The sequence below is a fragment of the Desmodus rotundus genome, chromosome 3 (assembly GCF_022682495.2).
Source record: "Desmodus rotundus isolate HL8 chromosome 3, HLdesRot8A.1, whole genome shotgun sequence".
Lineage (NCBI taxonomy): Eukaryota > Metazoa > Chordata > Mammalia > Chiroptera > Phyllostomidae > Desmodus > Desmodus rotundus.
Window position 1 is genome coordinate 193,968,879 of NC_071389.1, and position 26,598 is coordinate 193,995,476.

The 26,598-nt window shown below is 59.5% G+C and overlaps 1 protein-coding gene across 5 annotated transcripts in view; it reads right to left on the reverse strand.

Annotated features, from left to right (window-relative positions):
* Nucleotides 1-26,598, reverse strand: part of TMPRSS6 (transmembrane serine protease 6) — a 36,534-nt gene that overhangs the window by 818 nt on the left and 9,118 nt on the right. For 2 of the 5 annotated variants that reach the window (XM_045186901.3, XM_045186899.2), the window contains exons 3-18: nucleotides 26,218-26,351; nucleotides 24,972-25,039; nucleotides 24,226-24,410; nucleotides 23,983-24,024; nucleotides 19,981-20,185; nucleotides 17,163-17,299; nucleotides 15,733-15,845; nucleotides 15,177-15,326; nucleotides 14,753-14,832; nucleotides 6,986-7,131; nucleotides 6,517-6,615; nucleotides 5,538-5,651; nucleotides 4,204-4,320; nucleotides 3,707-3,875; nucleotides 2,193-2,464; nucleotides 473-609 (exon numbers count right to left, since the gene is read on the reverse strand). In XM_045186901.3, coding sequence (XP_045042836.2) covers nucleotides 473-609; nucleotides 2,193-2,464; nucleotides 3,707-3,875; nucleotides 4,204-4,320; nucleotides 5,538-5,651; nucleotides 6,517-6,615; nucleotides 6,986-7,131; nucleotides 14,753-14,832; nucleotides 15,177-15,326; nucleotides 15,733-15,845; nucleotides 17,163-17,299; nucleotides 19,981-20,185; nucleotides 23,983-24,024; nucleotides 24,226-24,410; nucleotides 24,972-25,039; nucleotides 26,218-26,351 — 2,168 coding nt within the window. Of the gene's footprint in view, nucleotides 1-472; nucleotides 610-2,192; nucleotides 2,465-3,706; nucleotides 3,876-4,203; nucleotides 4,321-5,537; nucleotides 5,652-6,516; nucleotides 6,616-6,985; nucleotides 7,132-7,418; nucleotides 7,499-14,752; nucleotides 14,833-15,176; nucleotides 15,327-15,360; nucleotides 15,471-15,732; nucleotides 15,846-17,162; nucleotides 17,300-19,980; nucleotides 20,186-23,982; nucleotides 24,025-24,225; nucleotides 24,411-24,971; nucleotides 25,040-26,217; nucleotides 26,352-26,598 lie in introns of all 5 variants that reach the window. The other 3 variants (XM_045186900.2, XM_024579214.3, XM_053919526.1) reach the window with 3 other exon arrangements.

A 26,598-nucleotide genomic window follows, 5' to 3' on the forward strand; every position in this document is an offset into this window, starting at 1 on the left:
AGGGGGAGAGGAGAGGCAGGGCTGTGTCAGGGTTGGGGCGCCCCCGCCTCCAGGAGAGGGCCCCGGCTGCTAGGTATTTCTGAGCAACAGCAGGAAAGGCCCAGCGCCCCTTGACGCCTGGCTCCCCTCGTCCCTTGGCCTGGCCCCCAGCATGTTCCGACCACCCTGAAAGTGGGGTGTGCGTTCCCCGTCCCCCTCTGCCTCCTTCTGCGGCTCCTTCTAGCCCTCTACTGTGTCACCTCGGGAAAATAGCCTCGAGGTGGGCAAGGAGCAGAGCTGGTTCTGAACCTCAGAGCCGCCTGCCCACGAGTCCCTCCCAATAAGTGGCCTGCAACCTGGGGCACGTCCCTCGACCTCCTGTAAGGCGGAGACAGCTATCCCCTCGCCTTGCTGGGAGCCCAAGAAGCTTCAGCGAGTTAACGTGAGCAGGTAGCCAGGCCCGGGGTGAGGGGCCCAGCCCCGCGGGAGTCACCTGGCAGGCGTCCTTCTTGCCCTTGTGGTAGCCGGCACACAGCATGCGGGGGGTCACCTGGTAGTGATAGGCCTCGCTGCACAGGTCCTGTGGGATCAGCTGCACATCCACCTTCTGGAGACCATTGCTGGTGGGGCCTGCCCGGTGGGGTCAAGGCCAGAGGGCAGAGGTGAGAAGATCCACGTGCCCAGGAGTCCCCGCCCTTTCTCCCAGCTGTCTCCTTTGCATCTCAAGAGCCCCTCTCTGGCCCCGCTCACTCCCTACTCCTCCCCCAGCACCTCCCCCTCATGGTCACTCTGTTCTGGCTCCCCCCTCTGTATGGCCCACAGGCACAGAGCCCCCACCCAAAGCCTGTCTGGGCAAGTGTCTTCTCCAGCTTTTCCTCCCCTCCCTCATTCTGCTTGAGACCCCTTGGCCACCTCCCCTTCTCTCTGTGACAGCCCCGGGGGATTTTCCCACAGCACATCTGAGCTCTCCTCTCACCCTCTACAACACCCCAGCGCCTCCCCGCAGCACAGCCCAGTGCCCCTCCATGAAGGCCCATGCAGAAGCCTCTGAGAGCTCCACTATGCCCTGTGCCTGGCCCCACGAGAGACCCATTCGCCCGGAGGGCATCAGCGCTCCTCCCCTAGCCCTCAGGGGGCTCTGACGCACAGGTCCAGAGCCCTCCACCGAGCCTCCCCCAGCCCCACCTGCTCTGGCTTCCCTCTGGTGCTGGCTGTCCTCAGGGCTCCCCGGGCTGCCAGCTGTCCCTCACTGACATGCCTTCCTCGTCCGGCAAGCCTCAGCTTAGCCCACCCATTCCTGGAAGCCTCTTGACCCTGCCTGTGTCGGTGGTCAGCTCCTAGCACTGTCTGTCTCCCCAGCGAATGTTCCCTTTTCGTCTTTCTGTCCTCGTAGCCCAGCCCCAGGTCTGCCACAGAGTGGGTGCTCATTGGTGTGTCTTTGAGCGAATGAGTGAGCGAGGGAGCCCACCCCTGCTTTACCACTGTCCTCCGTCAACCCCTCGGACAAGACCAAACCTCCACCACGAGGGGCAGAGGGCATGGCAGTAGTCGGCCAGCCCAGGCCTGTGTTCACGGAACTGAGAGGTGGCCTCCAGGGACATCGGGTTCCAGCCAGGTTAGGCAGGAAGGGGAGAAGCCCCCCGTTTCTGAGAGGCAGTGGCAGGAGCAGCGGGGGCTCAGGCAGTTCCAAGCTCCAGTCTCTGCCCCAGCCTGCTCTGGCTGTGTCTTTGAGCAACTGTAACTGTCTCTGAGCCTCAGTTTCCCCATCCAGAAAATGGGGCCATAAAACCCACCCTAGGGTTACTGGGGAGACCGAATGAAATCACTTTCCCCTACAATCCAACCTGAATTAAGAGCCTCTCCCGCCCCCACCCCAACACACCCACATGATACTCCTCCGACCCCCTCTGTCCAAGCAGCAAAGGGTTGAAGCCTGCCCGAGGGCGGTGGGGTCCTGGTCTGCCCCTTTACCCCACATCTGTCCCCCAAAATAAACTTCCATGACAATTCTCCTTAAATGCCCTTCCGGGAGGAAGGGAAGGGCCAGGCGGGCAGGGGCCCATGATGGTTTTTTTTTTTCTATGAAATCCAACCCTTAGTCCCAGGATTTGCAGGCCTGGGGGCAGAGCCCTGGCCCCTTATCCCACCCTCTACAGGCTAGATACTGGGGGAAGCCCACCGCACCCCTCTCCCCACCCTGTAGGCCCACTCACCGCCCTCGCGCAGGGCGCCCCAGCCCGTGATCCAGCAGTGCAGGCCCGGCTCGAAGAAGTGGGAGCGCGCAGGCAGGCAGACGGGGTGCACGGCGGCCGAGCGCACCACGGGGTGGTCCAGCTGCAGCAGGGCCACGTCGTAGTCGTGGCTGTCCTCCTCGTGGTACGGGTGCAGGAACAGGCGGCTCACCTTGAAGGATACCTCGCCCGGCCAGCGGGAGCTCTGCCACACCTTGCCCAGGAACACCGTCCACAGCGCCGGGGAGGCCATGCTGGGGGCGGGGCGGTGTCCTGCTCAGCAGCTGCCTCTGCCATCCAGGCCCTTGCAACAGCCGGCTTCCGCACCTGGGACACCGTGCCCCGCACCCGTGCCCTCCCGCCCTGCTCTGGGAGGCTGGGGTGCGGGCGCGGGCACAGTATTGTCCTCCCTAGGGCCCCCCTGCCTGGGACCCAGCCCCAGCTCCGTCCTTTCCTAGATGTGTGTGTGCCTCTCTAAGCCTCTGCCTCCTCAGCTGCAAAATGGGAATAGCATCTTCCACGCATGTTTTGGATGCATAAGCTGTATGTAAAAAACTCAGCACACGTGACGAGTATCCCTCCCGTCTTATCTGTGTGCTTCACGGGGGGCCTCTGTGAACTTGCTGAGACCTGTCAGTCCTCACTGGGAGGGGCACTCGGGTGTGGAGGACTCGGCAGACCGGCCAGGCAGGTCAGCGTCCAGACTGTCCTTTGCCTTGAGAACAGAGGGGAGCCAGGAATGGAGTGAAAGAGACTGAGGTGGTCAGACCGCACTCAGAAAGAGTCCCGGGGCACCGGGCTGCTGGGGTGACCCAGGGCAATGGTGCCAGTATGGCCGGGCAGTGGCCGAGGATTCATCTGGCACGCTGGGGAGATTTGCTGCCTGGCTCTGGGTGTAAGGAGGAGGGGTGCCCCGGTGGTGCCGAGCCTTTGGTTGGGGACTGTGTAGACCCAGGGCAGAGGAGGAGGTGTGGGGAGAAGAGCCCAGTGCTGGCTGTGCTGGGGGCAGGGCCTGGGGCCCAGAAGATAGGGCTGGGTGGGAAGGGGACCCCGTGAGCCCACCACCATGCAGATGCGGAAGTCTGTGCGCCATCCCCTCCTGGAGGCACACCTGGAGGAGGGGGCCGTGGCCTATGGCCAGACCGGGCCGTGCTGCTCTCCACTGTACCCCAGTGAGAAGCTCAGCCCCTGGCACGTAGCGGGAGCACCACAAATGTCACTGCATGGGCGCGTTCGTGAAGGAAGGAGTGAGGTACTGACCCAACTTCAAACCAGACACCAAAAGGAGAGCCCAGAGAGGTGGAGCAACCCATCCAGGGCCACAGCGCATGTCTGTGGTGGAGCCAGCACTGCACCCAAGGGTGGGAGCAGCTGTTTTCCGGGGGGCCTCACCAGCCTTCCCTCTGTCTGCTGACAGCTTGGGGACACCAGCCCTCCCTGCCACGGCCGTCCCTGCCCCAGTGTTTACGGTCCCGGCCCCCATACCCTCCCCTTACCTGTCCTCCTGGAAGCAGTGGGCGGCCGTTATCACCCAGCGGTCAGCGATGAGGGCCCCCCCACAGATGTGTCGGCCCCGGACCTGGAGGCTGGCCTGCCACGGCCACTCTCCCTCTGAGGACACAGCGCCACCCACGATGCGGCCCGAGGGGCCCTGGAGGCCACAGTCTGGGGGCAGGCGGAGAGGGCCAGGACAGAGAGAGGTGGAGGGGCAGGAGGGAGGCCAGTGAGACAGACAGAGAAGGAGGAGGGAGAGAGGGAAGCAAGAAAGACATGGTGGGAAAGAAAGAATGAAGGACAGAGGGAGGGCCAGAGGCAGGCAGGACCAAGGGGAGGGGCAGAGGGGGGACAGAGAGACAGATGGGCACACGGTAAGCTTTCCCTCCAGCACCTCCCTCCCTCCCTCCCACGCTCTGGGGCCCATTGTGGGGAGAGGGTCTCCTGCCCCCCACCCTGCCCTGTCTGAGCCTGGGGCAGCCGCGCAGGGTGGGCTCACCACAGTGCTTCTCGTCAGAGCCGTCCCCGCAGTCGGGCCGGCCGTCACAGCGCGGGTTGGGCTTCTTCACGCAGCTTCGGTCCTCACACTGGAAGGTGAACGTCCCACAGGGCACCCCTGGGATAGAGGGGGTGGGGCAGGGCACAGAGGGTGGGCCCTTGAGCCCAAGGAAGCCTCCAAATCAAGGCCCAGGGGAGACGAAGGCTGGAAGAGGCCAGGAGGTGACCGGTGAAGGGTCTCTTGGTCATAATGGAGGTTCCCCGAGGCCCCTTCAGTGTCTCCCAGGCTATATCCCTTCGCCCCCACCCTGACTGCTCTGCTGGGAGCCCGGCTGTGTCTCCCCTCTCGGCCTGGGGCCCCTGACCATAGGGCCACGCCTCTCCCATCAGACGGAGGCTCCACACTTCACCTGGCTGTCCTCCAGGTCTTGGCCCCGCCCAGCTGCACACCTGCCCCTCCCTGCCTTCTGCGTGAAGGACCTTCTGCTCCACCACCTGGTTTCACCCAGTCTCCTTCCCTCCCGCCTATTCAAATGTTACTTCTCTTCAAGGCCCAGGGCAAAGCCTGCCTCCTGTAGGAAGCTCCCCCTGCCTGGTCTCTCCCCATCTCCAGTCTCCCCATGCTACGGGACATCACGTCCAGAAGGCTTTGGGCAGAGAGAGTCACCCATCGTGTGTTCCTAACAGACAATCCCCAGAGGGCAGGGGCCACATCTCTGGTATCTGTTACTCCCGCTTCGCCTCTTGCCTCTCTCATCACCAGGTAGCCTGCAAGTGTCGGTTGGTCGGTTGGTCGGTTGGACGGATGGCTGGCGGGATAAACCAATGGACACATACAGGAAACGGGGCAGACCAACAAATGGGTGGATTGATGTTTCAGTAGGGAGACGGGCAAGGAGCTAGACGGATGGGTGACTGAATGGATGGAGAGACCCGTAGACAGACAGGCAGTTGGAGAGATAGTGGATGGATGCGTGCGCACGTACACGCGAGGATGCATGGGTGGAGGATGGAAGGGTGGACACACAGGTAGTGGGGCAAACCAGTAAATGGGAAGACTGATGGCTGAGTGGATAGGGACACAGGTGATTGGCAGGCCGGCGAATGGATAAATTGGACAGGCCGAAGGAGCGGATGTACACTCAAGTTCTGGTTGGCGAGACTAGAAGGCGGATGGATGGGTGGATGGACGAATGGGCTGATGGACATGCCAGCGTACACACAGACGGGTTGGCAAGTATCTGGACACGAGCACAGAAACCTTTGCCAAAGAAGCGTGAAAAGGGCTGGCTTGTCTGGCAAGACCCACTCTTCAGTGGCCGTACCGCGGCCTACCTTCCTGGCACCGCTCCTCGTCACTTCCGTTGACACAGTCGGGCTGCCCGTCACAGACGCTGGACAGTGAGATGCACGTGCTGTCCTCTTGGCACTGGAATGTGGCCCTGCACACTGTGGGGACACAGAGAGGGGCAGGTCGGAGGGCGCCTGTGGAACAGCTGGGGCTTCGCGACGCCTGTGGAACATGTGCGTCGCCATCGCAAATCTCTCTCAGCTGCTTCACACTTGAGTTTCACAGCAGCCTGGAGAGGCGCCCTAGGTCCTCGATGAAAACGGAAATGAAGTGGCTTGTCCAGGTCACCTGGCTCAGCCAGAAGTGGAAGCCAGATGTGCGGGGGTGCCTGCCCCAGCACCCAGGCAGAATCATCCCAGGGGAAGGCATGTCCCACTGCCCTCCAGCTGCTCTCCCGCGCAGTGAAGACTTTGATGGGACAGGGAGGAGGTAGGTCGGGGAGATAACAGGCATTGTTCCGAGAAAGCCTGGGCTGGGAGACCACCGGGTCCCTGAGCCCCTTCTGCAGGGCTGGGCAGTGGTGAGCACAATTCCAGTCTCCCATCTCCAGCCTGAACCCCGGGAGTGGAGCAGCGAGCGCCTGTCAAGGGACAGAGATGGAGGATTCTGTCCTTGGACACCCAGGACCTGCCTGCCTCTCATCAACACCTCTCCTTCCTGGTCCCACCCTCACCCACTCTGTTCCTTCTTGGATGGATGGCTGAGACAGAGGCCAGGGCGATGGGCTGGTGGGGAGAAGCCCTGAGCTGGGGGGTCAGGAGCCCTGGTCCCAACTTTCCCTATCGCTGCCCCCTGGGGTGGTCCTGGGGGCCGCTTTCCCGCTCGGTGCCTCTGCCTTGCAATCTGGGCACAGAGAGATCCCTGCTTCCTGGGTGCTGATAATGGGCCTCTGCTCCCAAGGGCGGGCCCGGCTCAGTGTGCAGGCTGCGAGGGGGAGGAGGGGCACGACGGGGGGCTGCTCACCGCAGTTTCTCTCGTCCAGGCCGTTGGGGCAGTCCTTGACCCCGTCGCAGGAGGGCACACAGAGTCCGTTCACAGAGCAAAGGAACTCTCCGGGGCAGGCTGGGGCAGGGGAGGTGCCGTCAGGACATGTCATCACGGAAACACGTGCAGACGCGGTGTCTGTGCTACACCCGCACCTACACGTGCACATACTCTGTGCATGGTCCACGTGGCCATCCATGTCCAGGCACATGCATGCAGCACGCACACGGGTATGCATGAGTGTGTATACTGAGTGAACACACACAACTGCTTTGCACATGTGGGCACACACAAAGCTGCATGTGTGTGTACACAAGCACGTGCCTTCACATGTACACACACTCTCCCTTTGTCTAGCCTCTTGGTGCTCCCACGGGTGGCAAAGAGGCCGGCAGAGTGTGTGGGGCCACGGGGGTGCCTCCCTCGCTCCCAGCCGGCCCGCACTCACGGTCTGACTGGTTGTACAAGCTGTAGCGCGCCTGCACGCCGGGCCCGGTGAGCGAGGTCTGGGAGGTGAAGTTGATGGTGATGCCACTGCTGGCCACCACGGGGATCCTCTCGACGTAGGGCTGCAGGGTGCGCAGGCCACACAGCCTGGGGGTGACAGGAGAGCCTCAGAGCCACTCGGGGCTGTCACGGGGAGGGACAGCCTGGGCCCTGGTGCAGACAGGGCAAAGGCAGGGCAGCCAGAGAGTGAGCAGGAGCTGCCCCTCCGCCCCCACCTCCTCTGTCTTGGTTTTCCCTCGGGTGACCGCTCACCCCCAGAGCCATCTGTCTTCTAGAGAGCAGCCCGGCTGTGTCCCTCCTCTGCTCCAAACCCTTCAATGCCTCCCCACTGCCTGCAGGATACACTTCAAAGTGTGGACTCATGTTCCCTTTACCTAGCAAGCTGGGGTCTTCTCTGAGCCTCCCTGTCCTCCCTGATAAAGGAAGGGATATTCGTTCTCTGCTGGCCTGAAATCTGGCAAAAAGGATGCAATGTGTCTGTAGCGGCAGAAGCCCTGACTGTTCCTCTCTGTGTGGACAGGACAGGGGGCCCCCCTGTGCTCTGTGGGGGGAGAAGGCAGCATGCTCCCGCTCAGGCTCTGTCCCTCCCACAGAGAACCCTCATAGCCCTGGTGGTCTCCCTGGGACCCTCTGGGCATGCGGGAGGCGCCAGCCCCACTCCAGGACCAACAGTGCAGTGCTGATAGGAAGCTCCTCTATGCGCGGTCACACCTGGGAGGATCATCCGCCAGTGATGGGAGCACCCCCCAACCCCTGCTGGACTCCCCCCTCCCAAGAAGATGCCCTTGTTTCCTGGAGCAGGTAGGAGACCTCCACAGAGAGGCAATGTTCCCCACAGAGCAGGTGGGAGTCCTTCCAGCTCCAAGGCTGGGGCACAGCGAGCTGATCCCGCATGGATCTGGGTGGACCTGCCTCACACAGCATGTGGGTGCACTTTCATGGAGCAGGTGAAACCACATGCCCAGAGCAGCGGGACCCTTCCCAGGGAGCCGCGTGGGGTTCCCTGCCTTCCCAGGCGGAACCCCCTCCCGGGACAGATGGGATGTTCTTAGGTATGCCCTCCACAGAGCAGGAAAACACACCCAGAATACCTGCGCAAAGATCCAAAGAGAGGTAAAAAGGCTGCAGCCAAGTAGGTCGAGAAGGTCGGAGGAAGTCAAGAGAGAAGGTGTGAATGGCCCATGGCATGCTGGGAACACGCCCCTCCCCCACCCCAGCAGGTCACCCGATTCCCCGGGTGGGGGGGGGGGGCCAGGTACTTCCTCAGAACTTCTAGAACGTGCTTGCTCAGCACTTAAGCGTGTTAATCAGTGAGTGAACCAATGAACACTGAGGATGAGCTGGGGGGGGGGTGCTACTTAACGTCTCAAAGCCTGGGGCGGGGGCTGGGCGCAGCTGGACCTCAGCCCGCTCCTCCCTCCTGCAGCTACACAGGCATTTCCAGGTTCTTGAAGCACCTCCTCCCTGGGAGGGGGGACTTGTTCCCAAGGCCAGAACCCAGCCTCCTCAGGACCCAGGAGTTGGGGGGAGGTGGCCCCGACTCTCATTGCAACGTGGGCTTCAGGGCCTGAGCCCGCACACCCCCACGTGCCCCCGCAGACCTGGCCCAAGGCGTAACCTCCCTACACCGGCTGGCCTCGGGGACCATACTCTTGCCTGCTCACCAACGAATCGCTCTCAAAGTGGACTCAGGGGCCCCTCGGGTCCAAAGTAAAAATTATTTTCACAGTAAAGCTCAGCAATCACTTGCCTTTTTGACTCTCTCTCACAGGAATACAGTGACTTTTCCAAACTGATTAAATGCAGAAGCTAAGGTGCGGATCCAGTTGTGGTCTAGTAATCCAGTTATTAAAGGAAGTTGCCGAAGTGTAAAGTGATGTTATTTTTCTCACCAAATGTTATTGGTTTTGGAAAATACAATTTAAAAAAATATGTTAAAACGTAATGGGTTTGTTGTTATTTTAAAGGAGTTGATAAATATTTAAAACTTTTCTGTTTTAACTTATAATACTGTAAATATAGATTATGTAACTTGTATAAAAACTTCTTTTGGGGTACACAAAATTTTTAGAAAGTGTCAAGGGGTCCTGAGGTGGAAACTGTTGAGAACGGCTGCTAGGATTCCCACAGCCCAGGGACGGCCAGCCTGGGAGAAGGCGCCACTAGGGGGCCCCCCCGAGCAAGCCTGGCCCTTCTGGTCTTTAAGGAAAGAAAGGGATTTTGTCTTTGTTTATTTAAAGTGGATAAACGAATGTTATCAGGGACTGTTATCCCCAGAGAACTGCCCTGATGAGCCAACAGAGGAGCCTGGGAAATACTGGAGGGGGGGGAGGAGAAATCAAGTGCACTGCTAAACACCTTAAGGTTCAAGGTCATGGGGCTCTGCGTCCCCACAGTCCCTGGAGAAGGTACGACGGGAAGGAGCCAGAGCCCGATTGGAGGGGAGTGGAAACGTTCCAATCTAGAAGAATTCGAAGGCTGCATGCTCACTCCAAGCCTTGACCAGGGACACCAAGGTACTAGCGCCTGCAGATGGGACGTGTTGTCACCTGGAGTCCGAGAGTGAATTCCAGAACCAGCTACCGGCTCAACCTGGTACCCCCGACCCGGCCCAGCCCGGGCAGAACTGCGTTCTCACCCGCGAGGCCTGGGGCAAGGGCAGGGCCTCAGAATTCCTGGGGCAAGTCTCTCCGTCAGAAGGTAGCCCGACAAGAATGCAGAGCAGAGCCTGCGATCTGGTTACTCAGGCCAGGGTCTCAACGTAAAGATGAATTCTATTTAGTCTATGCAGTGTTAATTTTTTCTCCGAATTTAGTTGCTACCTAATTTCACATCATAATCTAGATTCTTGTTTCTCGTGAAAAATAAGCCCAGAAACACTGGCTGGTGTTTTGAGGCCACCTGAATTAGGCGGTGCACATGTGGCCCTGCTCACCGGGTCCCGACCTGTCCCGCTACTTCCAAGCAGCCTGCCTCATGGAACTATGCGCCCCCAGTTCCTGCTGCAGAGCCTTCTGGGGGAAGGCTCATCTCAGCCACAAAGCTCTGAAGGCACAGGTTTGCGCTGTGGTCTGCCTTGCTTTCTCACCTCTCTGCATTGGGGGCTTTTTCCTTCTTGTCTCGGGTGGTAAGCAGGGACCCTGTCAACTGTCTTGCCCATCAACAAGTCCACTGAGGGAGGAATTCAAGAAAGAGTGGATGGGTGGGTGGATGAAGGATGGGTGGGTGGGTGGATGGATAGATGGATGGAGGGGGAAGGGCGGGTGAATAAAGGAAGAAAGCATGGGTGGATGGATGGTGGATGGGTGGATGAATGAATGGGTGGCTATATGAGTGAGGGAGCAGGTAGAAGAAAGGAAGCGTGGGTACATGGATGAGTGGGTAGATAGATGGAAGGGTAATGGAAGAAAGAAGGAAGATGGATGGATGCATCCCTTTCCTTGGAACCAGTTAAATGGGAAGGAGCATCAGAGGATGCAAGCAGTAAAGAAAGGAGGTCAGCAGCGTCTCACATGGTGGCCAGAGCCCTGGACCTGGAGCTGCAGAGCTGAGTTCCAGGCCCAGCTTTGCCCCATGAGGCAGCTGTGTGGCCCTGGGCACGTGGCTCAACCTCAGCAAGCTTCAGCTGTCACATCTGTAAAACGGGGGTGATATTATCTCCCTTGTAGGAGGTTTTAAGGAATACATGAGAAGATGACTTCTTTGAAAGCCAGCTGCTGACGTGGTCAGGCTGAGTTCATCTAGGGCAGCTGCGGGAGCGCTGCCTCCCTCCCTGCCAGCGCCCAGCACGGGTTCTGACACTAGGCAGGGTCCGGCGGGCCTGGGTGGCTGCAGGCTGTGCTGGCACCCAGGCACTCAGCAGAGCAGAGGGGCCAGGCCAGGCCAGCGGGGGCTCCAGCAGGCGCTCCAGCAGGCCTGAGGAGCCCGCCTGTGCCCATCAGTAGGAGAGAGGTAGAAAAGGTTGGACAGATCACGAGCACAGTGACATCACAGGAGAGGAAGCTGGCGAGAGGCAGGTTCCCGGAAAGGGGGAAGCCTTGCTGAGGTGACGCCCAGCCAGACTGGGTTCTGCGAAACCAAGCAGCTGGTGGCTGGATCTCTGGAGGCCAGTCCCTCCCCTGCCTCCGGGCCACTCTAAGGGCATCAGGCCTCAGCTAGAGTGAGGTGGGCACCAGGAGAAGCTGGGTAGAAAGCAGGGAGGTGGGTAGGGGAGGCAGAAAGGGCTCAGCAGAGTGAGGCAATGTGCCCAGCGATGCCCAGACAGTGACGGGAGGCCAGGCCAGGCTTTCCTGCTCACTCTGCTGGCACCTGAGGAGCAAGGCACCCTCTCCTCGACCCACTCCCTGTTGTTCCTCATCAGTGGTCACTCTGGGTCCAAGGACTGTGGCTCCCCCTGCCTACAAACCCCGTGCCTGGAAATCTACACCCTTCCCCAGACGTCTCACATCTTTGCCACCCACACAAGCAGATTTTCCAACAAATGCTCACTCACAGAATTTCCCGGCATCTACATAGGATGATCATTATCAAAGAAGATCTCAACTAGAGGAAGCAGCCTGTCCGGCACACACAGGTTGGAGGTACGCCTCTGCCTTCCCTTCCGCACTCACTCACGGGCAGAAGCCTGTGGGCAGGGGACGGGAGTCTCTGAGGGGGGACCCAGGACCCTTGATGAAGGTCTGAGAAGACAGAGATGGGACTTTGCAGGCTGCTTTTGCAATGACGACAGCCACAGAAACTGTCAGTCCTCTCATCGGGACGCCAACCAGTGGGTGGGTTGGGAGCACCTGGGCCGGGAGGGCGAGCAGCTGGCACGGCTGCACAGAGGCTCTGCAGGGAGAGTCTGCATGAGCGCGGGCACTGGCGTGTTCACACGTGCAGGCACAGACTAAAGGAAATAATAGGTGCACGGGCACGCGTGTGCACACCCCCCACGAGGGGGCTGGATGAGACCACTGTGCTCAACTCTGGTTTCTCCCCTGACAAGCTGGGTGCCTTTGTGGAAGTGACGTGGCCTCTCTGTGCCTCAGGTTCCTCAGCGGTCCAGGAAGGCAGTACCAGGACCTGCTTCCTCACCGGGCTGCAGAGGATAAAGGAAAAGGCACCAACCCCCTTAGCTTGGGGCCCGCCCGGCACAGGGTCAGCAACCAGTTATGAATTCGTGGTTGGTGCCTTCTGGAACTTTTCCCAGGCTTGCAGGAGCCAGTGACTTGCAAGATCCATTATCTCATTTAGTTTTTCCTGGGTGGGGATCTGTTTCATGCCCACTTTCCAGATGAGTTAGCTGGGAGAGGTGAGTCCTGGCTGAGTAGGAAGCAGAGGAGCCGGGATTTGAACCCTGTTCTGTCTGGTTTCCACACATAAGCTCTTTCCACAATGACATTTCACTAAGGAACTGAAAAGCACAGCACTGGGTGCATTTATCTGATGGGTAAATAACAACAGGTCGGGGCCCTGGCCGGGTAGCTCAGTTGGTTAGAGCGTCGTCCCAATACACCAAGGATGTGAGTTCCATCCCTGGTCACGGCACGTGCAAGAATCAGCCAATGAACGAATGCACACATTTTTGGAAGAACAAATCGATATTTCTCTCTCTCTCCCTCTCTCTTTCTCTCTCAAATCAATAACTACAAATTAAAAAAATAAAAATACAAAGTTGGGGCCCTTGGCCGGCCTAACTCCCTTGTTTTACCAACGAGGGAGGGGGCATCCCCAGAGTTCCTTGTGGAAACCAGGTGGCCTCCATGAGGAGGGGAAGGGTGTGGGAAGAGAAGGAAGGGGCCTCCCAGTCCCCACCCCGCCCACTACCTGGCTACACCCCAAAGTCCCTCCCTGCCCCTTCAAGGCAAAAAAAAATAAGGGCAAGAGGCCAAGTCCTTAGTCCTGTCTGGGCCTCAGTTTCCCCACCGACACAACGGGTGAGGGTTGGCCAGTTTTGCTCACACTTTCCATAGCTCAGTGCTTCTTTTGGACACTGGGGTAGGGGGAGCCCCACTCCAGCCCTGCTGAAATCTGTCACTGTGCCTGAGATTCCACCATCAGGGGAGCATTCCTTTTGATGAAGGCTGTCTCCATCCGGGGTCCACATTTAAAACCCACGGGTAGCTCCTGAGTCGCCAGCCCCCGGGGCCCATCCCCTTGCCAACCCCTCCAGGCTGCATCGGGAGGAGGAAGGCTCTCCGTTGGGAGCACGGTGTAGGCTATCGAATGTCCTGCTGTTCATGGAGGTGGGCATGGGAGAGGCCCTGACTCTAGACCTATCTGGGCACCGCCTAAGTCCCTTGAGCCTCGAGTCCCTTCTCGGAGAAACGGAATGATGTTTCCCTGGACGGCACAGACCATTGGGCCAATGAACTGAATGCCTGTGCCTGGCACCAGGCTCAGTGCAGCTGAGGGCCTGGGGTCGGGGCTGGGCTCCTGGCTCACGGAATGGCCATGAGGGGTGGCAGGGGGTGGGGGGACAGGAGTGTCAGACCCAGGGCCCCTCTTGCTCTTTCCTAGCCCCTCTCTGAGATCAGATGCAGCTGTGGGGTGGAGAGTGTGGCAGGAAAACCCATGATCATCATTCAAAGGGCTGTGAATCATGGGCCACAGTCAGGGTCTCTGTGAGCTCCTGAACCCGAGCAGCAAGCCCAGCTCTCCTCAGTCTGGCCAGGCCTCAGGCAAGGGGAAAGGGATCCCCAAGGGAACTCCATGAAGGGCCAAGGCATTCATGCCCAGAGATGCCGCCCACATGCTGGGAACAGTGGGACAAGATGCCTTCTGCTCCCTGAACAGCGCAGTGCCAGTCACAATGTCCAGGGTCACCCCCAGCAGCATGGGCCTGAACTCACACCATCTGCCACCCCCAGAACAGCATGGGTCTGCAGTCACACCATCTGCATTTCTTCTTTGTCCTTTCATCACTGTCCCTGACAAATTTCAAAAGCCCTGGAAAGGACGGTGAGAGTCAGAGAGCATGTCAGCCCATCTCCCCGTCTGGCTGATGCTTTCGAACAGGGTCAACCTATAGCAAAGAGTAAGTGTTGGTGAATGTGGACACCAACCCCAGAATTCAAGTGTTCCAGAGTTCTGGAACCTTCCAACTGTAGTTTATTGGAATGTGGGATACTCAAAATTTGTGACGCCCAGAAGTCAGACTTTGCATTAGAATTCCAGCCTCTTCCCCCGCCCCGCCGAACCCCAGCATTGGAAGGGGGGCAGAGGGCCAACCTGCTATTGGCTGTAGAACCTTCTTCTGTTCAGGGTTCTTAAACCCTGGGTGGGGAGGGGTCCCCTGGCTCTACAAGGCTACTTTGAGATGCTTCTTCTGTCCCAAGCCTCTGTCTGCCCCCGCAACAATAGAGCCTGGCAGGGCCTCCTCCCGTTCCCCCTCCATGCGACCCCTCCCCTCCCAGCCCTGCCTCCAGCATTGTCCCCTGCACTGAACCTTTGTCATCCTCCCTCTCTGTCGGAGTCCCCACACAGCACTCGGACGTGCAGCCCTCCAACGCAAATATCCTCTCCCTTAAACGTCTCCTCTTCTCCTCCTCTCCTGTTGCCCCACCTCCCTGCCCACCCGACTCCTTCGCAACTGTCAGACCACCAGCAGCCCCAGGTGGCCCACCCCAACGGGCATGGACCAGTCTCATCCCACTGACCAAACCGCCACCACGGCTGACCCAAGGATGGCCCCTCGAGTGACCTGGCCCCACTGTGTCCTGCCCACCTCTCCAAGGGGCTCACTTCTTCTCCAGAAACTTTGTCACCAGGGGAGCCAAGGGCAGGACAGGTAGCAGGGTGGGTGCCCTGCAGGGGATGTGGGTGACATAGGGTGACCTTGGTTACCGAGCATCCCTGTGGAAGCGGTCAGGTTAGCAAAAGCATTGGACTTGGCCATGCAGCCTTCCAGCCGGGAAGCCCCTGATTCTAGCCAAGAGCAAGGAGCGTGCTAAGGGAAGAGGGCTTCCAGTTGCACTTGGGTGGTTCAGGGAAGGGCGCTCTAGTGCTGCTGGGTCCTGTGGCTCCCGCATCACTTCATTTAAGGGTTTGGGTACCAGCCAGTGGGGTGATAGCACCCAAGCAAAGGAAACCATTTCCCTCTAACTGGGGTCCACATCCGAGCTGTCCAATGACAAACATGTGTCTGAGACCCTTGGGAAGCAGGAGTGGAGCTGGGGCCAGGGCAGGGGTGCGAAGGGGACTGGGTCACAGGGTGGGGCCACAGGCCTGAGCAGCCCCGCCTCTACGGTCTTCCTGGGCTGCTCCTCTGAGGTCCAGGACTTGGGCTCCCAAGGGGGCACCTGCGGGGAGAGGCAGGGGTCACAGGGGTGGTACCTCCGGTTCTGGATCATCCACTGGCCCTGGGTACACGGCAGGTCGTATTTTTGCCTCCTCAGTGCATAGGCATCAAACCAGAGGGCCAAGCCATAGTCTAGGGAGGGCACCTGTGACAAAGGAGCTGGTCACCAGGTGGCCTGTGGGCTATGGCTGGTCTGGCGAGCCTACCTTCTAGGCACTGTTGTGCCCAACAGAAGCAGACCTTGGCGACCCCTCCATCCCCGCTCCCAGAGGGATCTGGACCCAGGCTCAGCCTGTGGGTGCTGCATCAGAAGCAGGATGGTGGACCTACCCAGCCAGGGCCCTGGAGAGCCTTGGAGTGCTCTGGGCTGACAGCAGGGGCAGGGGTAGGTGGGGTGCACGGCTCACCTTGAGGTGCCAGGAGCAGTGGGTGCTGGGTGAGTAGTAGCTGGGGAAGTACGGTGTGCTGAGGACACCCTGTGTCTCCAGCTGGCCCTCCAGGGTCAGGTTCACCTCGCAGTCTGGTTCAGAGAACAGTGGTCACATGGGGTCCCTCGGCTACATCCCACTGCCCCTCCCAGCAGGTGGGGGGCAGCTGTACCCCACCACCCCTCTGCCCCCAAACATTAAGCCTAGTGTTCGAGCGTGACTGTGTGATCTTGGGCCTCAGGTGCCTCCTCTGTAAAATGGGGACAGCCACAGTACATAGCTCAGAGGGCAGTTTGGAGAATGAGATGGACATAAAACATGCAGACGGCCCCGTGTGTGGTGTGGGCTCAGTAAGTGTGAACCAGTGACGCGCTGTGTGTCACAGACCAGTTACTCAGCGGTTTCATGGTTGTGGGAGCCTCAGTCACAGGCCTTTGGGAGGAAAAATCAGGGTCCTTTGCAAAGATGAGATTCAGAGGAAAGAGGGGTGATTTAGCTGAAGTCCCACAGCAAGAGGGTGAGGGTTCAGGAGCTGACATGTCCCCTACTGTCCTGCTCCCTCTCCTTGGAGCCAAGGTCCCTAGAGACCCTCGTTCCCTTCCCCCTAAACTGTGTCAGACTCTCCCATGAGAACTGAGCCAGCTCTGGCTCCTCCTTAATCCCAGGGGCCCCCAAAAGGCAGCCAGCACCCCAACAGGGTCACCTCCAGGAGGCCTAGGGGGTCAACACTAGGAGAGGGAGAGGAAACTGAGTGGGGGGGGCAGGAGGGGGAGGCAGCCACTGTGTGTGGTCTCATGTTTACAGCCCTCCCCACCCAGGGCTCTGGGAGCTGCTGGGTTGCTCTGCCTGCCCAGAGGCATGGCCCAGGACAGCCAGCAGGTGGGAAGGGTGTGTGTGCTTCTCCTGAGAGAGTGGGCAGTAGAGGGGGGTCTGGAATGGGAGAGTGGTGGGTGGGGAGGGGCCGTAGGCAGCCTGGGGAGAGCCTTCTCCAGCTCCCCGGAGATTTCTGGGGACACTGTGGGTGTGAGACGCTTGCCTGGAGGTGAATCTCAGGCCCTCAGGGTGGGTGCAAAGGGAATAGGGAAGGCAAGGGGGTGAGGAGAGGAGGGAGGCCAGACGATAAACTCAGAAAGAAAATCGCAAGGCAGGAGAGAGAAATAGGGAGATTTGGAGGTAGCCAGTGCCCAAGGAGCGTGGGGGAGAAGGGGAGGGAAGTGGACTGAGCAGAGGAAGGGAGAGCGGGGCTGGGGCGTGTGGGGGAAGCAGGGTAGAGAGCAGTGGCTCTTCCAGAACCTTCCCTCTCCCTCATCCCACACCAACTGGAGCCAAGAAGGCGAAGGGCACGTCTGGGGGTGTGCCCTCAGATTCTGCCCCCCATGCCCCCCGTCCCCAGGGCCCCGAGTCCTCACCCTGGAAGGCCACAGGCTGCACTGAGAGCACGAAGGGGTCGTAGTAGCTGTGTAGGCCCTTCTTCCAGACCACCGCCATGACGGCGCCCGATGCCAGGACCTCCACCACGGGCTCCTGGCGGCTGCAGCCGTAGACCCTGGGGGGACAGAGAGAGGTGGGGAGGGCCAGCCGGAAGGCATCTGGGAGGAGCCGAGGAGGGTCAGCTGGGAATCTGTACGTCTGGGTGTGCAGCCCGTCTGTCATGTGTTCACCCAACGTGCTGACCCTCCCTGGCCCAGGGAACGGACGGGGCCCTCTGTAAGGATCAGGCCAGCACCTGAGCTGAGAAAGGCCGGGAGACCACGTGCCTGTCGAGAGCTTATATTTGATGACACCAGCTGGCTCCAGCCCCCCAGAGTCTATTCTGCCCCTCAGGGTCCCCATGACCTCTGAGTATCTGGCCTATGCCTGAAGGAAGGGCAGACAGGCACCTGTGGGGACCCCACTTTCTAGCTGGCTGCACCCTAACCCCAGTCTTGCTCTGGGCTGGGGCAGAGAGGAAGCAGGGGCACAGTCTGGTGGCCCCGGGGCACCCTAGGATCCCACCCAGAGCTTCATGCCCAGGATGCACAGAATAAATAATGGCGTCTTAGAAGTCTAGACTCCCCGCTGTCTGGAATGTCGGCCCCGCCAAGCCTGTTTAGGAGACCATCCAAGTCAACTGCTTGGTTTCTCTGCAGGGACACTGAGGCTCTGGACCAGGCCAAGGCCCCAATGCAGGTCCACAGCAGAGAGAGAGGTGCGCTGGGCCCTGTCTGTGGCAGCGCCTGGCGTCCCCTCCCATAGCCGCCCCATGGTTTGCCATCTCAGGCAGGGGTGCTCCCAGCTCCCCCCACCTCTTACCAACCTCCGTCAAACGACCCTTCGTCTCCGACAGAATCCTCCGAGCCATCACTAATGTGTCGACCAATTCCCAGCTAGACCCCCAGAGTGGCCATGCCACCATCTAGCCGCAAGGTACTGCCTGCCTCCCGTGTGCTGGCCATGGACTTGACCGGCAGGGATGGGTGCCTGTGGGGGCAGCAGGGCATGTCCACAGGCGCGGGTGAGAGATCCAAGCACAGCCTCGAACGCCCCAGCAGCGTGAGTAATCCCAAGGCAGCTCCCCAGGGGGGTCCTGGGAAGGGGCTCTAGCCTGGGGCCTCGGCCTTGCCAGGGAGGGAGGTCCCAGAGGTCCCCCAGTTCCTCATTCCTCCAGCTTTCACCCCCTGGTTTTTTCTCACTGCTGGGTGCCCCTCACCCTCCCACACGCCACGCCCTCCTCATCTTCACCTGCTCCTCTCCCCCAGAAAGTGGGAGATGAGGCAGTAGGGTTAAGAGCAACCTGGAGGCCACATTTAATGGGGTCTGCCACTTTTAATGTTGGGGGTTCCTCTTATTTTCCTCTATTTACTTAGCAGCCGAGCCTGGTTGTAGCTACAATGTCTCTGGTCTCCCAGGGTGTGAACACACGAAAACAAGCCAGGAGGTTAAAAATGAGTGAGGGTCTGCTCTGTCTTCCTGTCACCCCTGAGTTCCCTCTCAAGCTCTGGGTGCAGGTTGGAAGACACCCCCAAACTTGTCATTTTAGACCCTCTCCTTGGGTCTGAGGTGCAGGGTGTCGCCTGCCCGGGTGCCTCAGTGATTGGGGACAGAGCTGAGCCCAGCAGCTGGGCCCCACAGACAGCAGGGGGTGGGGGGACACTCAGAGAAGCCCCGGGGGAAGTTCCTCAGTGTCTCTACCCTCCTGCACACCAGATATCATCTGGCTTCTCTGTATTTCCCAGAGCCCTCCAGGAACCCAGCCCACGCACACCTAGATTAAGGTCACGGTGTGGCAGGGCGGCCGGGGTGAGTGCCAGCGTGTCGTCAGTTCCACCTGGAGCCTGGAGCCTCAGAGGCCTGGCAGAGGGAGCCGGGAAGAAGCTTCACAGCCCCCCTCAAGGATGGCTTTTGATCTGAGCAGCAGGCCCCACCCCCACCCCTACCTGGAAGCTGGCCCAGCCCAGGCAGGACGGAGAAAGCAGCAGCCTGGGGCCCTCTGTGTCTTCCCCCACCTGCTACCCTATGGGGAGGTGACCAGGCTCTTGGTGACTGAAGCCATTTCCAGCCCTTTTATGGTCTCCCCGCCCCACCTCCACCTGCCCTCTGACCTGGTCACTTCTGCGCTCCGCAGCACATCCTGTGTCCCAAAGCCCTACTCCTCTGCTCGAGAACGCACAGGCAGCGCCCACTTCCCAAGTATTAAAGTTTAAATTGCTGCTGGCACTCAGTGCCCTCTGTGACTTTGCCCCAGCTGGAGAGCATTACTGAGGGTGAGCACCCTGGCCCGGATGGGCTCATTTAAATCCTCACAATCACCCTGCAAGGTAAGCCTGATGTGCACCCATTTTACAGGTGAGGAAACTGAGGCTCAGGGAGGCAAAGTGACCTGCCTCAGGGCACAGAGCTGGGAAGCTACAAGTGGGAGTTGGAGGTCGGGGCTGCCAGACTCTGAAGCATTCTCCTGATGAGCCGTGTGGCCTCCCAGAGCTGACCTTGGGGGCCATCTAGTACAACTGTTTTGTTACACATGGGGAAAATGGACGGGGGAGGGGACTGCCCACAGTCCACAGCCATTTCCAGCTTCCCCTCCCCCTCTCCCTCTGGGCTAGCCTCACTGTCTCCCAGATAGTGAACGCGAGGTCACTCAGCCCCTGGTCTCAGAAGGCTCAGTGTGACCTTTGACCCCACACCACCACTTCCTTCCCAAACCCCCCACCTCCCCCCACCCCACCCCCAAACTTCCCAGGGACTCACGAGGTGATGAGCCTCCTTTCCAGGGGCCCCGCCACGTCGTACATGGCCAGCCGGTCCCGGCAGTCGGCCAGCGTCCACTCAAGCCGGAGTTTGAGCATGAGATCCTCAGGGCCCTGCAGGTGCCACAGGCAGCTGGAGACCAGGTAGTCAGGCCCCTTCAGCTGGAGGATCTGGCCTCGGCCCACATAGCTGTAGCGGTAGCAGCCTGGAGCAGGGAGAGGAACAGGCTCCGTGACCTCTACTAGCCGGGAGGAGAGACCTGGGGAGCCAGCCCCGGCAGGTCGTCACCGGGGCAGGGGTGGAGTGGGAAGAGCAGCTGGATGGGGGTCAGCCCGGAAGTGCCAGGTCCCCTCTTTCTGTCCCCCTGGGCTTTCACCTCCAGTCTCCTCCTGCATGCACTCATTCGTTGGTCCATTCGTTCATTCACTTTGCACTCACTGAGCTCTCCATGCTGGGCGCGTGCTGGGAGAGAAAGGTCCAGTCGCTGCTGGGGGAGCCAAGAACAGCAGGGACAGACACAAAACCCAGTTGCAATAGCTTAGGACGTGAGGGCTGCAGCCTGGGAAGTCCTGGGGGCGTCACAGTGCGAGCAAAGCTCTGGAGGCCACGCAGGCAGGGGCAGAGTCAGCTGTGGGCCAACTGGCTGCTGGGGATGGTGCTGAGGAGGCTGGAGACCCGCTAGGTGGCTGTGCCATTTGGGGAACGGGGTGAGGGGCTCGTGTCCGGTGGGGAGAAGGCAGTGTGTTCCAGTGGGGTTGGGGGCGTCCTAGGCAGAGGAGTGAGCCCTAGCTGGCAGTAATGGAACAGGGAGGGCGAAACCGATGGCACTGGGCCAGTGTCTGGTGTGTGCTGGAGTGGATCCAAAGGCTGTGCCCTCCCCATCTCATTCATGCCCGTGGAACATTTCTGTTGCTGTTCCCGCCTTTACGCACCTAGGACAGACAGACCTGGGTTCACCTATCTCCACCCACTCCCTTCTGGGCCTTGGCTTTCTGAATGAGGACAGTAACGGCATCCCTGCAGGAGTGTCACAAAGCCTTGGCGTGATGCACATGGGAGTGCTCAGCACAATCCCTTGCACACGGTAGGTGCTCAATATATGGCGCGCTGTTCCTTGGTGGGTGTGGGGGAGAGGGAGGAGGTGAAGCTGGAGTGAAAGCCCTGTGACTAGTCACCGTTCAGCTGGTCCTACTTGAGGCAGCCCATGGTCACTTCCCACCTCCCGGACACACAGACACCACATGCGTGCCCCCACCCACAGGCTCCGCCTCCTCCTCGCTGACGTGTTGTCGTCCGTGAGCTTTGTGTGCGGTGCTGGAGCTTGCACGGCAGAACCGGCTACACCGGGCAGCCATTCGGCACAGTTATCGGGCACCTGCTCTGTGTTCGGTTTAGGCATCAGGGGCCATCGGGGGACAAACGAGTCTCTCCCATGGAGAACACGCATCTCATTCAAACCTCGCCGTTAGCCTGTGAGGCGGGGAGGCTGTGCGTTTCGCCAGGAAGCAGAAGGGACATGGGACTGAGGCCCAGATGTGGGAGGCAGCCTGGTGTGCAGGAGTCCACACTCTGCGTGATAGCCCAGCACCGCCTCTCCCTGGCCGTGTGACCAGCCACTTAGCCACTCCGAGTTCTGTCAGTGAACAGAGGGCTGTTCCCTGTCCCCTCCTTCTCCGAGGACGAAGGAGGGAACGGCAGATGACACTTTGCTCTGACACTGCTGCCTGCCGCTCAGCTCCCTGTTCCTGACCCCTGGCCGCCCTGGCTCCAGTGGGGAGCTGACCTTCGCTGGGGAGAGACTTAAGACATCTGTAAGGGGAAGGGACAGGGCCTGTGACACCTGCTTCAGCCAGCAGCAGGGGAAGGGTCCTGGCTGCTCCTAGGTGTTTGTATTCTTTAAATCTTGCTCCAAGCTAGGGGTTGCTGGTTCAATTCCTAGTCAGGGCACATGCCTGGGTAGTGGCCCAGGTCCCCAGTAGGGGGGGTGCGAGAGGCAATCACACATTGATGTTTCTCTCCCTCTCTTTCTCTCTCTCCCTTTCCCTCTAAAAATAAATAAATAAAATCTTTAAAAAAATAAATAAATAAAAATAAATCTTGCTCCAAGTTGATGCTTTGCTTTTGCTATTTTAATAATTACTTTTTTTTGAGGCCAATTAAATGGGGAGGTAAGCACTGGTCTCGGCTGACAACCAGAAACACCAGGCACCTAGGTTGCTGGAAAAACGGAAATAAGCCTGCTCCGCCCAGCCTTTGCTCCTGCCGTTCCCTCCACCCAGAGTGCCCTTTCCCCTCTCAACCTGACAGATTCCCACCCATCCCCCACGCCTGAGTCTGCTGACCCTCGTCCAGGAAGGCTTCCAGGACCCCTCAGCCAGGAGCAGCTCCTTCTTTTTTCCAGAGGCACACCCCTTCCTCAGCTCAGGATTGGAGCCCCTGCCCCCAGGGTGGAATGATCCCCCCCACACACTGCCCTGGGGCCTCTGGGCTAGGGCTGGCACTTCCGGCCTGGTGAGGGTCTGATCCAGTCTGTCTCCCTCACGGGGCTCTGAGCTCCTCCGGGGGAAGGGGTGAGGGCGTGGTCCTCTGGTGTCCCCTCTGCAGGCGTGGGGCCTGGCATGGAAGAAGTGCTCAAAAGCCCTGTTTAAAGGACTCTGTCCCTGCCCGTTAGACGCTGTGTTCCCAGAGGGCAGGGGCTCCAGCCGCACATGGAACCAAATAAGGGTAACGGCAAAGAGACTTGGGGACACGTGGCCACCTGGCACAGGCAAGGGCAGCCCAGACCAGAAGCCAGGGCTGCAAGTGCACCGGTGCTATGTAAGACGTATGGACGGACAGATGGACGGATGGGGAGATAGGATGGGCAGATGGCAGATCATAGACAATAGGCAAGTAACAGATGATAGAGAGGTAGAGAGACAGATGACATACAGGTAATATTACAGAGAGCTGACAGATGACCAATAGGCAGGCCAGACAGATGACAGATGACAGAAGATAGGTGATAGCAGGTCAGTTTCCTGTGCATTCCTCTGACCCGGCGTCACTACCCTACTGGTTCCCTCATCAGAGTGAAATAATGCCTTGTGCTCTCTATATCTGTGTGTGAGAATCACCATTTGAACTATATGAAAGTGGTGCTTGGACCCCTTTGCCTCCATCCACCAAGGAAGTAAGCACTGGACCGGCCGGATGGGAGGAGAGGTCAGCGGAGGTGCAACTGGTATTCAAGCTCCGCCTCCCACACGGACCAGGCAGCGAGGCCGCAGCCTGTCCTCAGCTCTGGGCAGAAACTACAGGACTATAGGAAGGACCTGAGAATTTAGGGGCTTGGGCTCAGGACCACAGGGTACAGTGGCCCAGGTCGCACCCTACACAGCCCGGGAGTCGCCAGTCACAGAGACTACGACGTGGAGCGCCCTTGGCCTTGAGCAGCAAGGTGGCCCTGCTGGTGCTGTGCTTCCCAGGGCTCAGCAGGGAGACAGCAGAGCCTCTTGGGAAAAAGCCAGGTGACTCTAGCAATAGGGCACAGGGGTGGGTGAGGGCAGAGGGCAGAGGGCAGATGAGCCTGGCAGGCTGAGAAAGGGAAAGAAAAGGTGGAGGAAGTATCCGTGAATGTGAAGAATCTCCAGGAGACCAAGTTTGAAATCTGAGGTGACTGACACCCCTTGACTTAGCAAGACTATTTTCAACTATCCTTGCAAACCGTGGCTTATGGGCAAACTGAACTCAATGACAGAAAAGTAGAGTCACACTCTCACACCCCACACAGGAACACATACATGCTTGTGTACATGGCACACACACGTGTTCACACATGCACAGTGTCTCCTTCTGTCCCCCCACAGCCCTGCCTGGGCCCCCCACCAGGCATATCACGCCTCCCCTGGGTGACTGTGGACCAGTGCTCCCTGCACCCCTGGAGAAGCCGCGTGGTCCTCTGACACTGGACCCAGCCAAGAGAGACACCAGCTCGAAAGTGGAAAAACGAAAGGAGCGTACCCAGTGTGGAATTCAGTGCAACTATGTCTTTTATGCTGGCTTCTGTTAAAAGGAAATGGACAAACAAATAATAAATAAATAAAATGAAAACAAAAATAGAAGAGACCAACAGAGCCAGCCTGCCTGCGGTTTGCCCCGAATGCCCACCCTCTCTCGGCCCCCACCCCAGTCCTGGCTCCTGGGACCCTGGGGGTCCACCCTGAGAGCGTCCCAGCCTCCCGTGCCCCCCTCCCCAGTACTGACCCAGGATCACCAGGCCCTCGGGGTCTGGCTCATACTCCGCTCTGTAGGGAGCAGGGGCCGAGCCGTTGGCGGTGGACAGCAGCTCCTCCACCAGCACTGCCCGCACCACTTCGGGGCTCAGCATCAGCCGGTGGTGCTCAGGGATTTGGAGGATGAACCAGAAGAAGCAGGTGAGAGGTCCCTCCCTAAGGCGGGCAGAAGTGAGAGGGGCTGGGGAAAGGGCCTGCCGTCTCCCCGCCTAGCCCCCACTCCTGTGGGAAGAAAACCGACCATGGCTCACGAGTGCTGAGTGCTCACTACCTCCCAGGCATTGCTCTCCACCTTCGCAGGGAAGCCTCCTAACCACCTCTAGGCAGGTGCTCACCTCATCCCCGTTTTGCAGGTGAGGAAACTGAGGTGCAAGAGGTCAGGGTGTATGCCACAGACCACATCGATGGTGGCAGAAGCAGACATGAGTGGGAGAGCTGGGCCACCCCCTGCTCGCACCCTCACTGGGGCCTCATCTACTACTGGCCGGGCCCTTGGCAAGCACAGCGTGGCCCCTGAGCAGGTGACTCCTATCACACCTCTGTGCCCACTCCAGAGACGAGGCAACCAAGCGCATGAAGGCAGGTCACACACAGAAAGCCAAATCACCTCTCCATGCCTCAGTTTCCCCATTTTTAAAAACAAGGGCATGGCATCAGTCAACTCCCCTCCCTTCTCTGAGTTCACGGTTCTAGCCGGGGTGGGGGGCAGAGACTCACCCAAAGGAGTAGACGGAGCTGGAGTTATAGTAAGTGCCCAGGCTGGTGCTGGCAATGAGGGCCTTGAGCTAAAAGGAAGGGAAACAATAGCCGTATTGTGACCCTCTGCGGAAGTCCCTCCAACCTGGAGATGCCCTTTTCCCCTCCAGGCAGCCCTGCCTGACAGGGTAGAGAGCCCTGCCCTTGGTTACATGGTGGGTGGTGCCACGCCTGGCAACCTCTCACCCATTCCACTTTTCCCCTCCCCCTACCCTCAGGCGCTGCCCCCCTCCCATCAGCTCTGGCCTCCATCAGACCACCCATGGCCTCTGTCCCCCTTGTCAAAAGCCACTCAACTCTGAGAAGCCCCTGTGGCTCCGGAGCCCCCTCCTCACCCCCAGGCACCAGCCACAGAGTGCAGCTGGCTGGGCTTCCCACGTGTTCAACTGCAGTGCTGGCCAATAGAAAGGAAGGATGGCGGCCTGGATGGCGGGAAGCACTCGAGGCAGACTATCAACCCCATAGCGACGTGCGGTCTGCCGCCATCACTGCACTTCACAGAGCAGGAAGGAAAGCCCTGGGTGGGTCCCCCAGGAGCAGACCAGGGCAAAGGTGTGAGGCAAGTGGTTTACGTGGCAGTGATTCTGGGGAAGACCAGTGGGTGGTGGGGCACAGCCAACAAGGTGCAGGGCAGGGCTGTGGGCCACTGAGGCACCGTCGGCAGGGAGCTCTGGGAGACAGGGGGCATCCTCAGAACTGCCCCCACCAAGGGCCAGAGTCGCTGGGGTGTTTATCTGCCTGCTTCATTTCCCGTGGCTGAGGGTTGCTCCTGGGAATAACTCCTCAGCACTCCCCTGCCTTGTTGGGCAGGTGTGGCCCTGTGACCTGCGTCCTGTGACCAGAGAGCCCAGACAGAGGAGGTGCTGGCAGCAGGAGACCACCCCCAATTCAGGGAACCATTGCCCGAGGCAGGGTGGTGGGGGTGAGGTGGGTGGGCCGGCCCTGACAGCTTCCTCACACTGCCCCAATTCCCCAAGGTCACGCTCTTTGTTAGTGGCATAATCAGGATTTAATCCAAGTACATTTGACGCCAGAGTCCATGTTCTCTCCCACCGCGCTATCAGCCCCCTTCCATCATGCCTAGAACAGACCCCTGCTCCCAGCGAATTCTCCAGACCGACTGACCAATGAGCTTGACGTGATGAGGCCCCCCCCTCCCTTCTCGCCCCCACGTTCCTTCCCTCCCACCCTCCAAATCCTTCCCTACCATCTCTTGGGCTTTGGCGGTTTCACTGCGGAAGGCACTGGACTCCCGGTGGGCGAGGTCCTGGGAGAAGTGGCGGTTGAGCACTCGGAGGCTGCCTGAGTACACCTGGCTGACGGTCCCCTCTGCCTTGTACCCTGCCCGGGAAAAGACCAGCAGGTTAACCAGGGCGCAGCAGGGAGCGGTCCTGCCTCCGCCGTGTCTTTTCCCCCACCTGACCCTTAGCTCGGCCTCCAACACTTTGGGCCTCCAAGGCACCAGCATCATCCTTCATCTTTGCCATTGTCATCATCACCATCCAAAGTTTACTTAGTGACAAGCTGGCCCCAAGGTTCCGGGGAGGAGAGAGGCCCACAGATGGATGACGTCCTAGGGGCTCCCCGT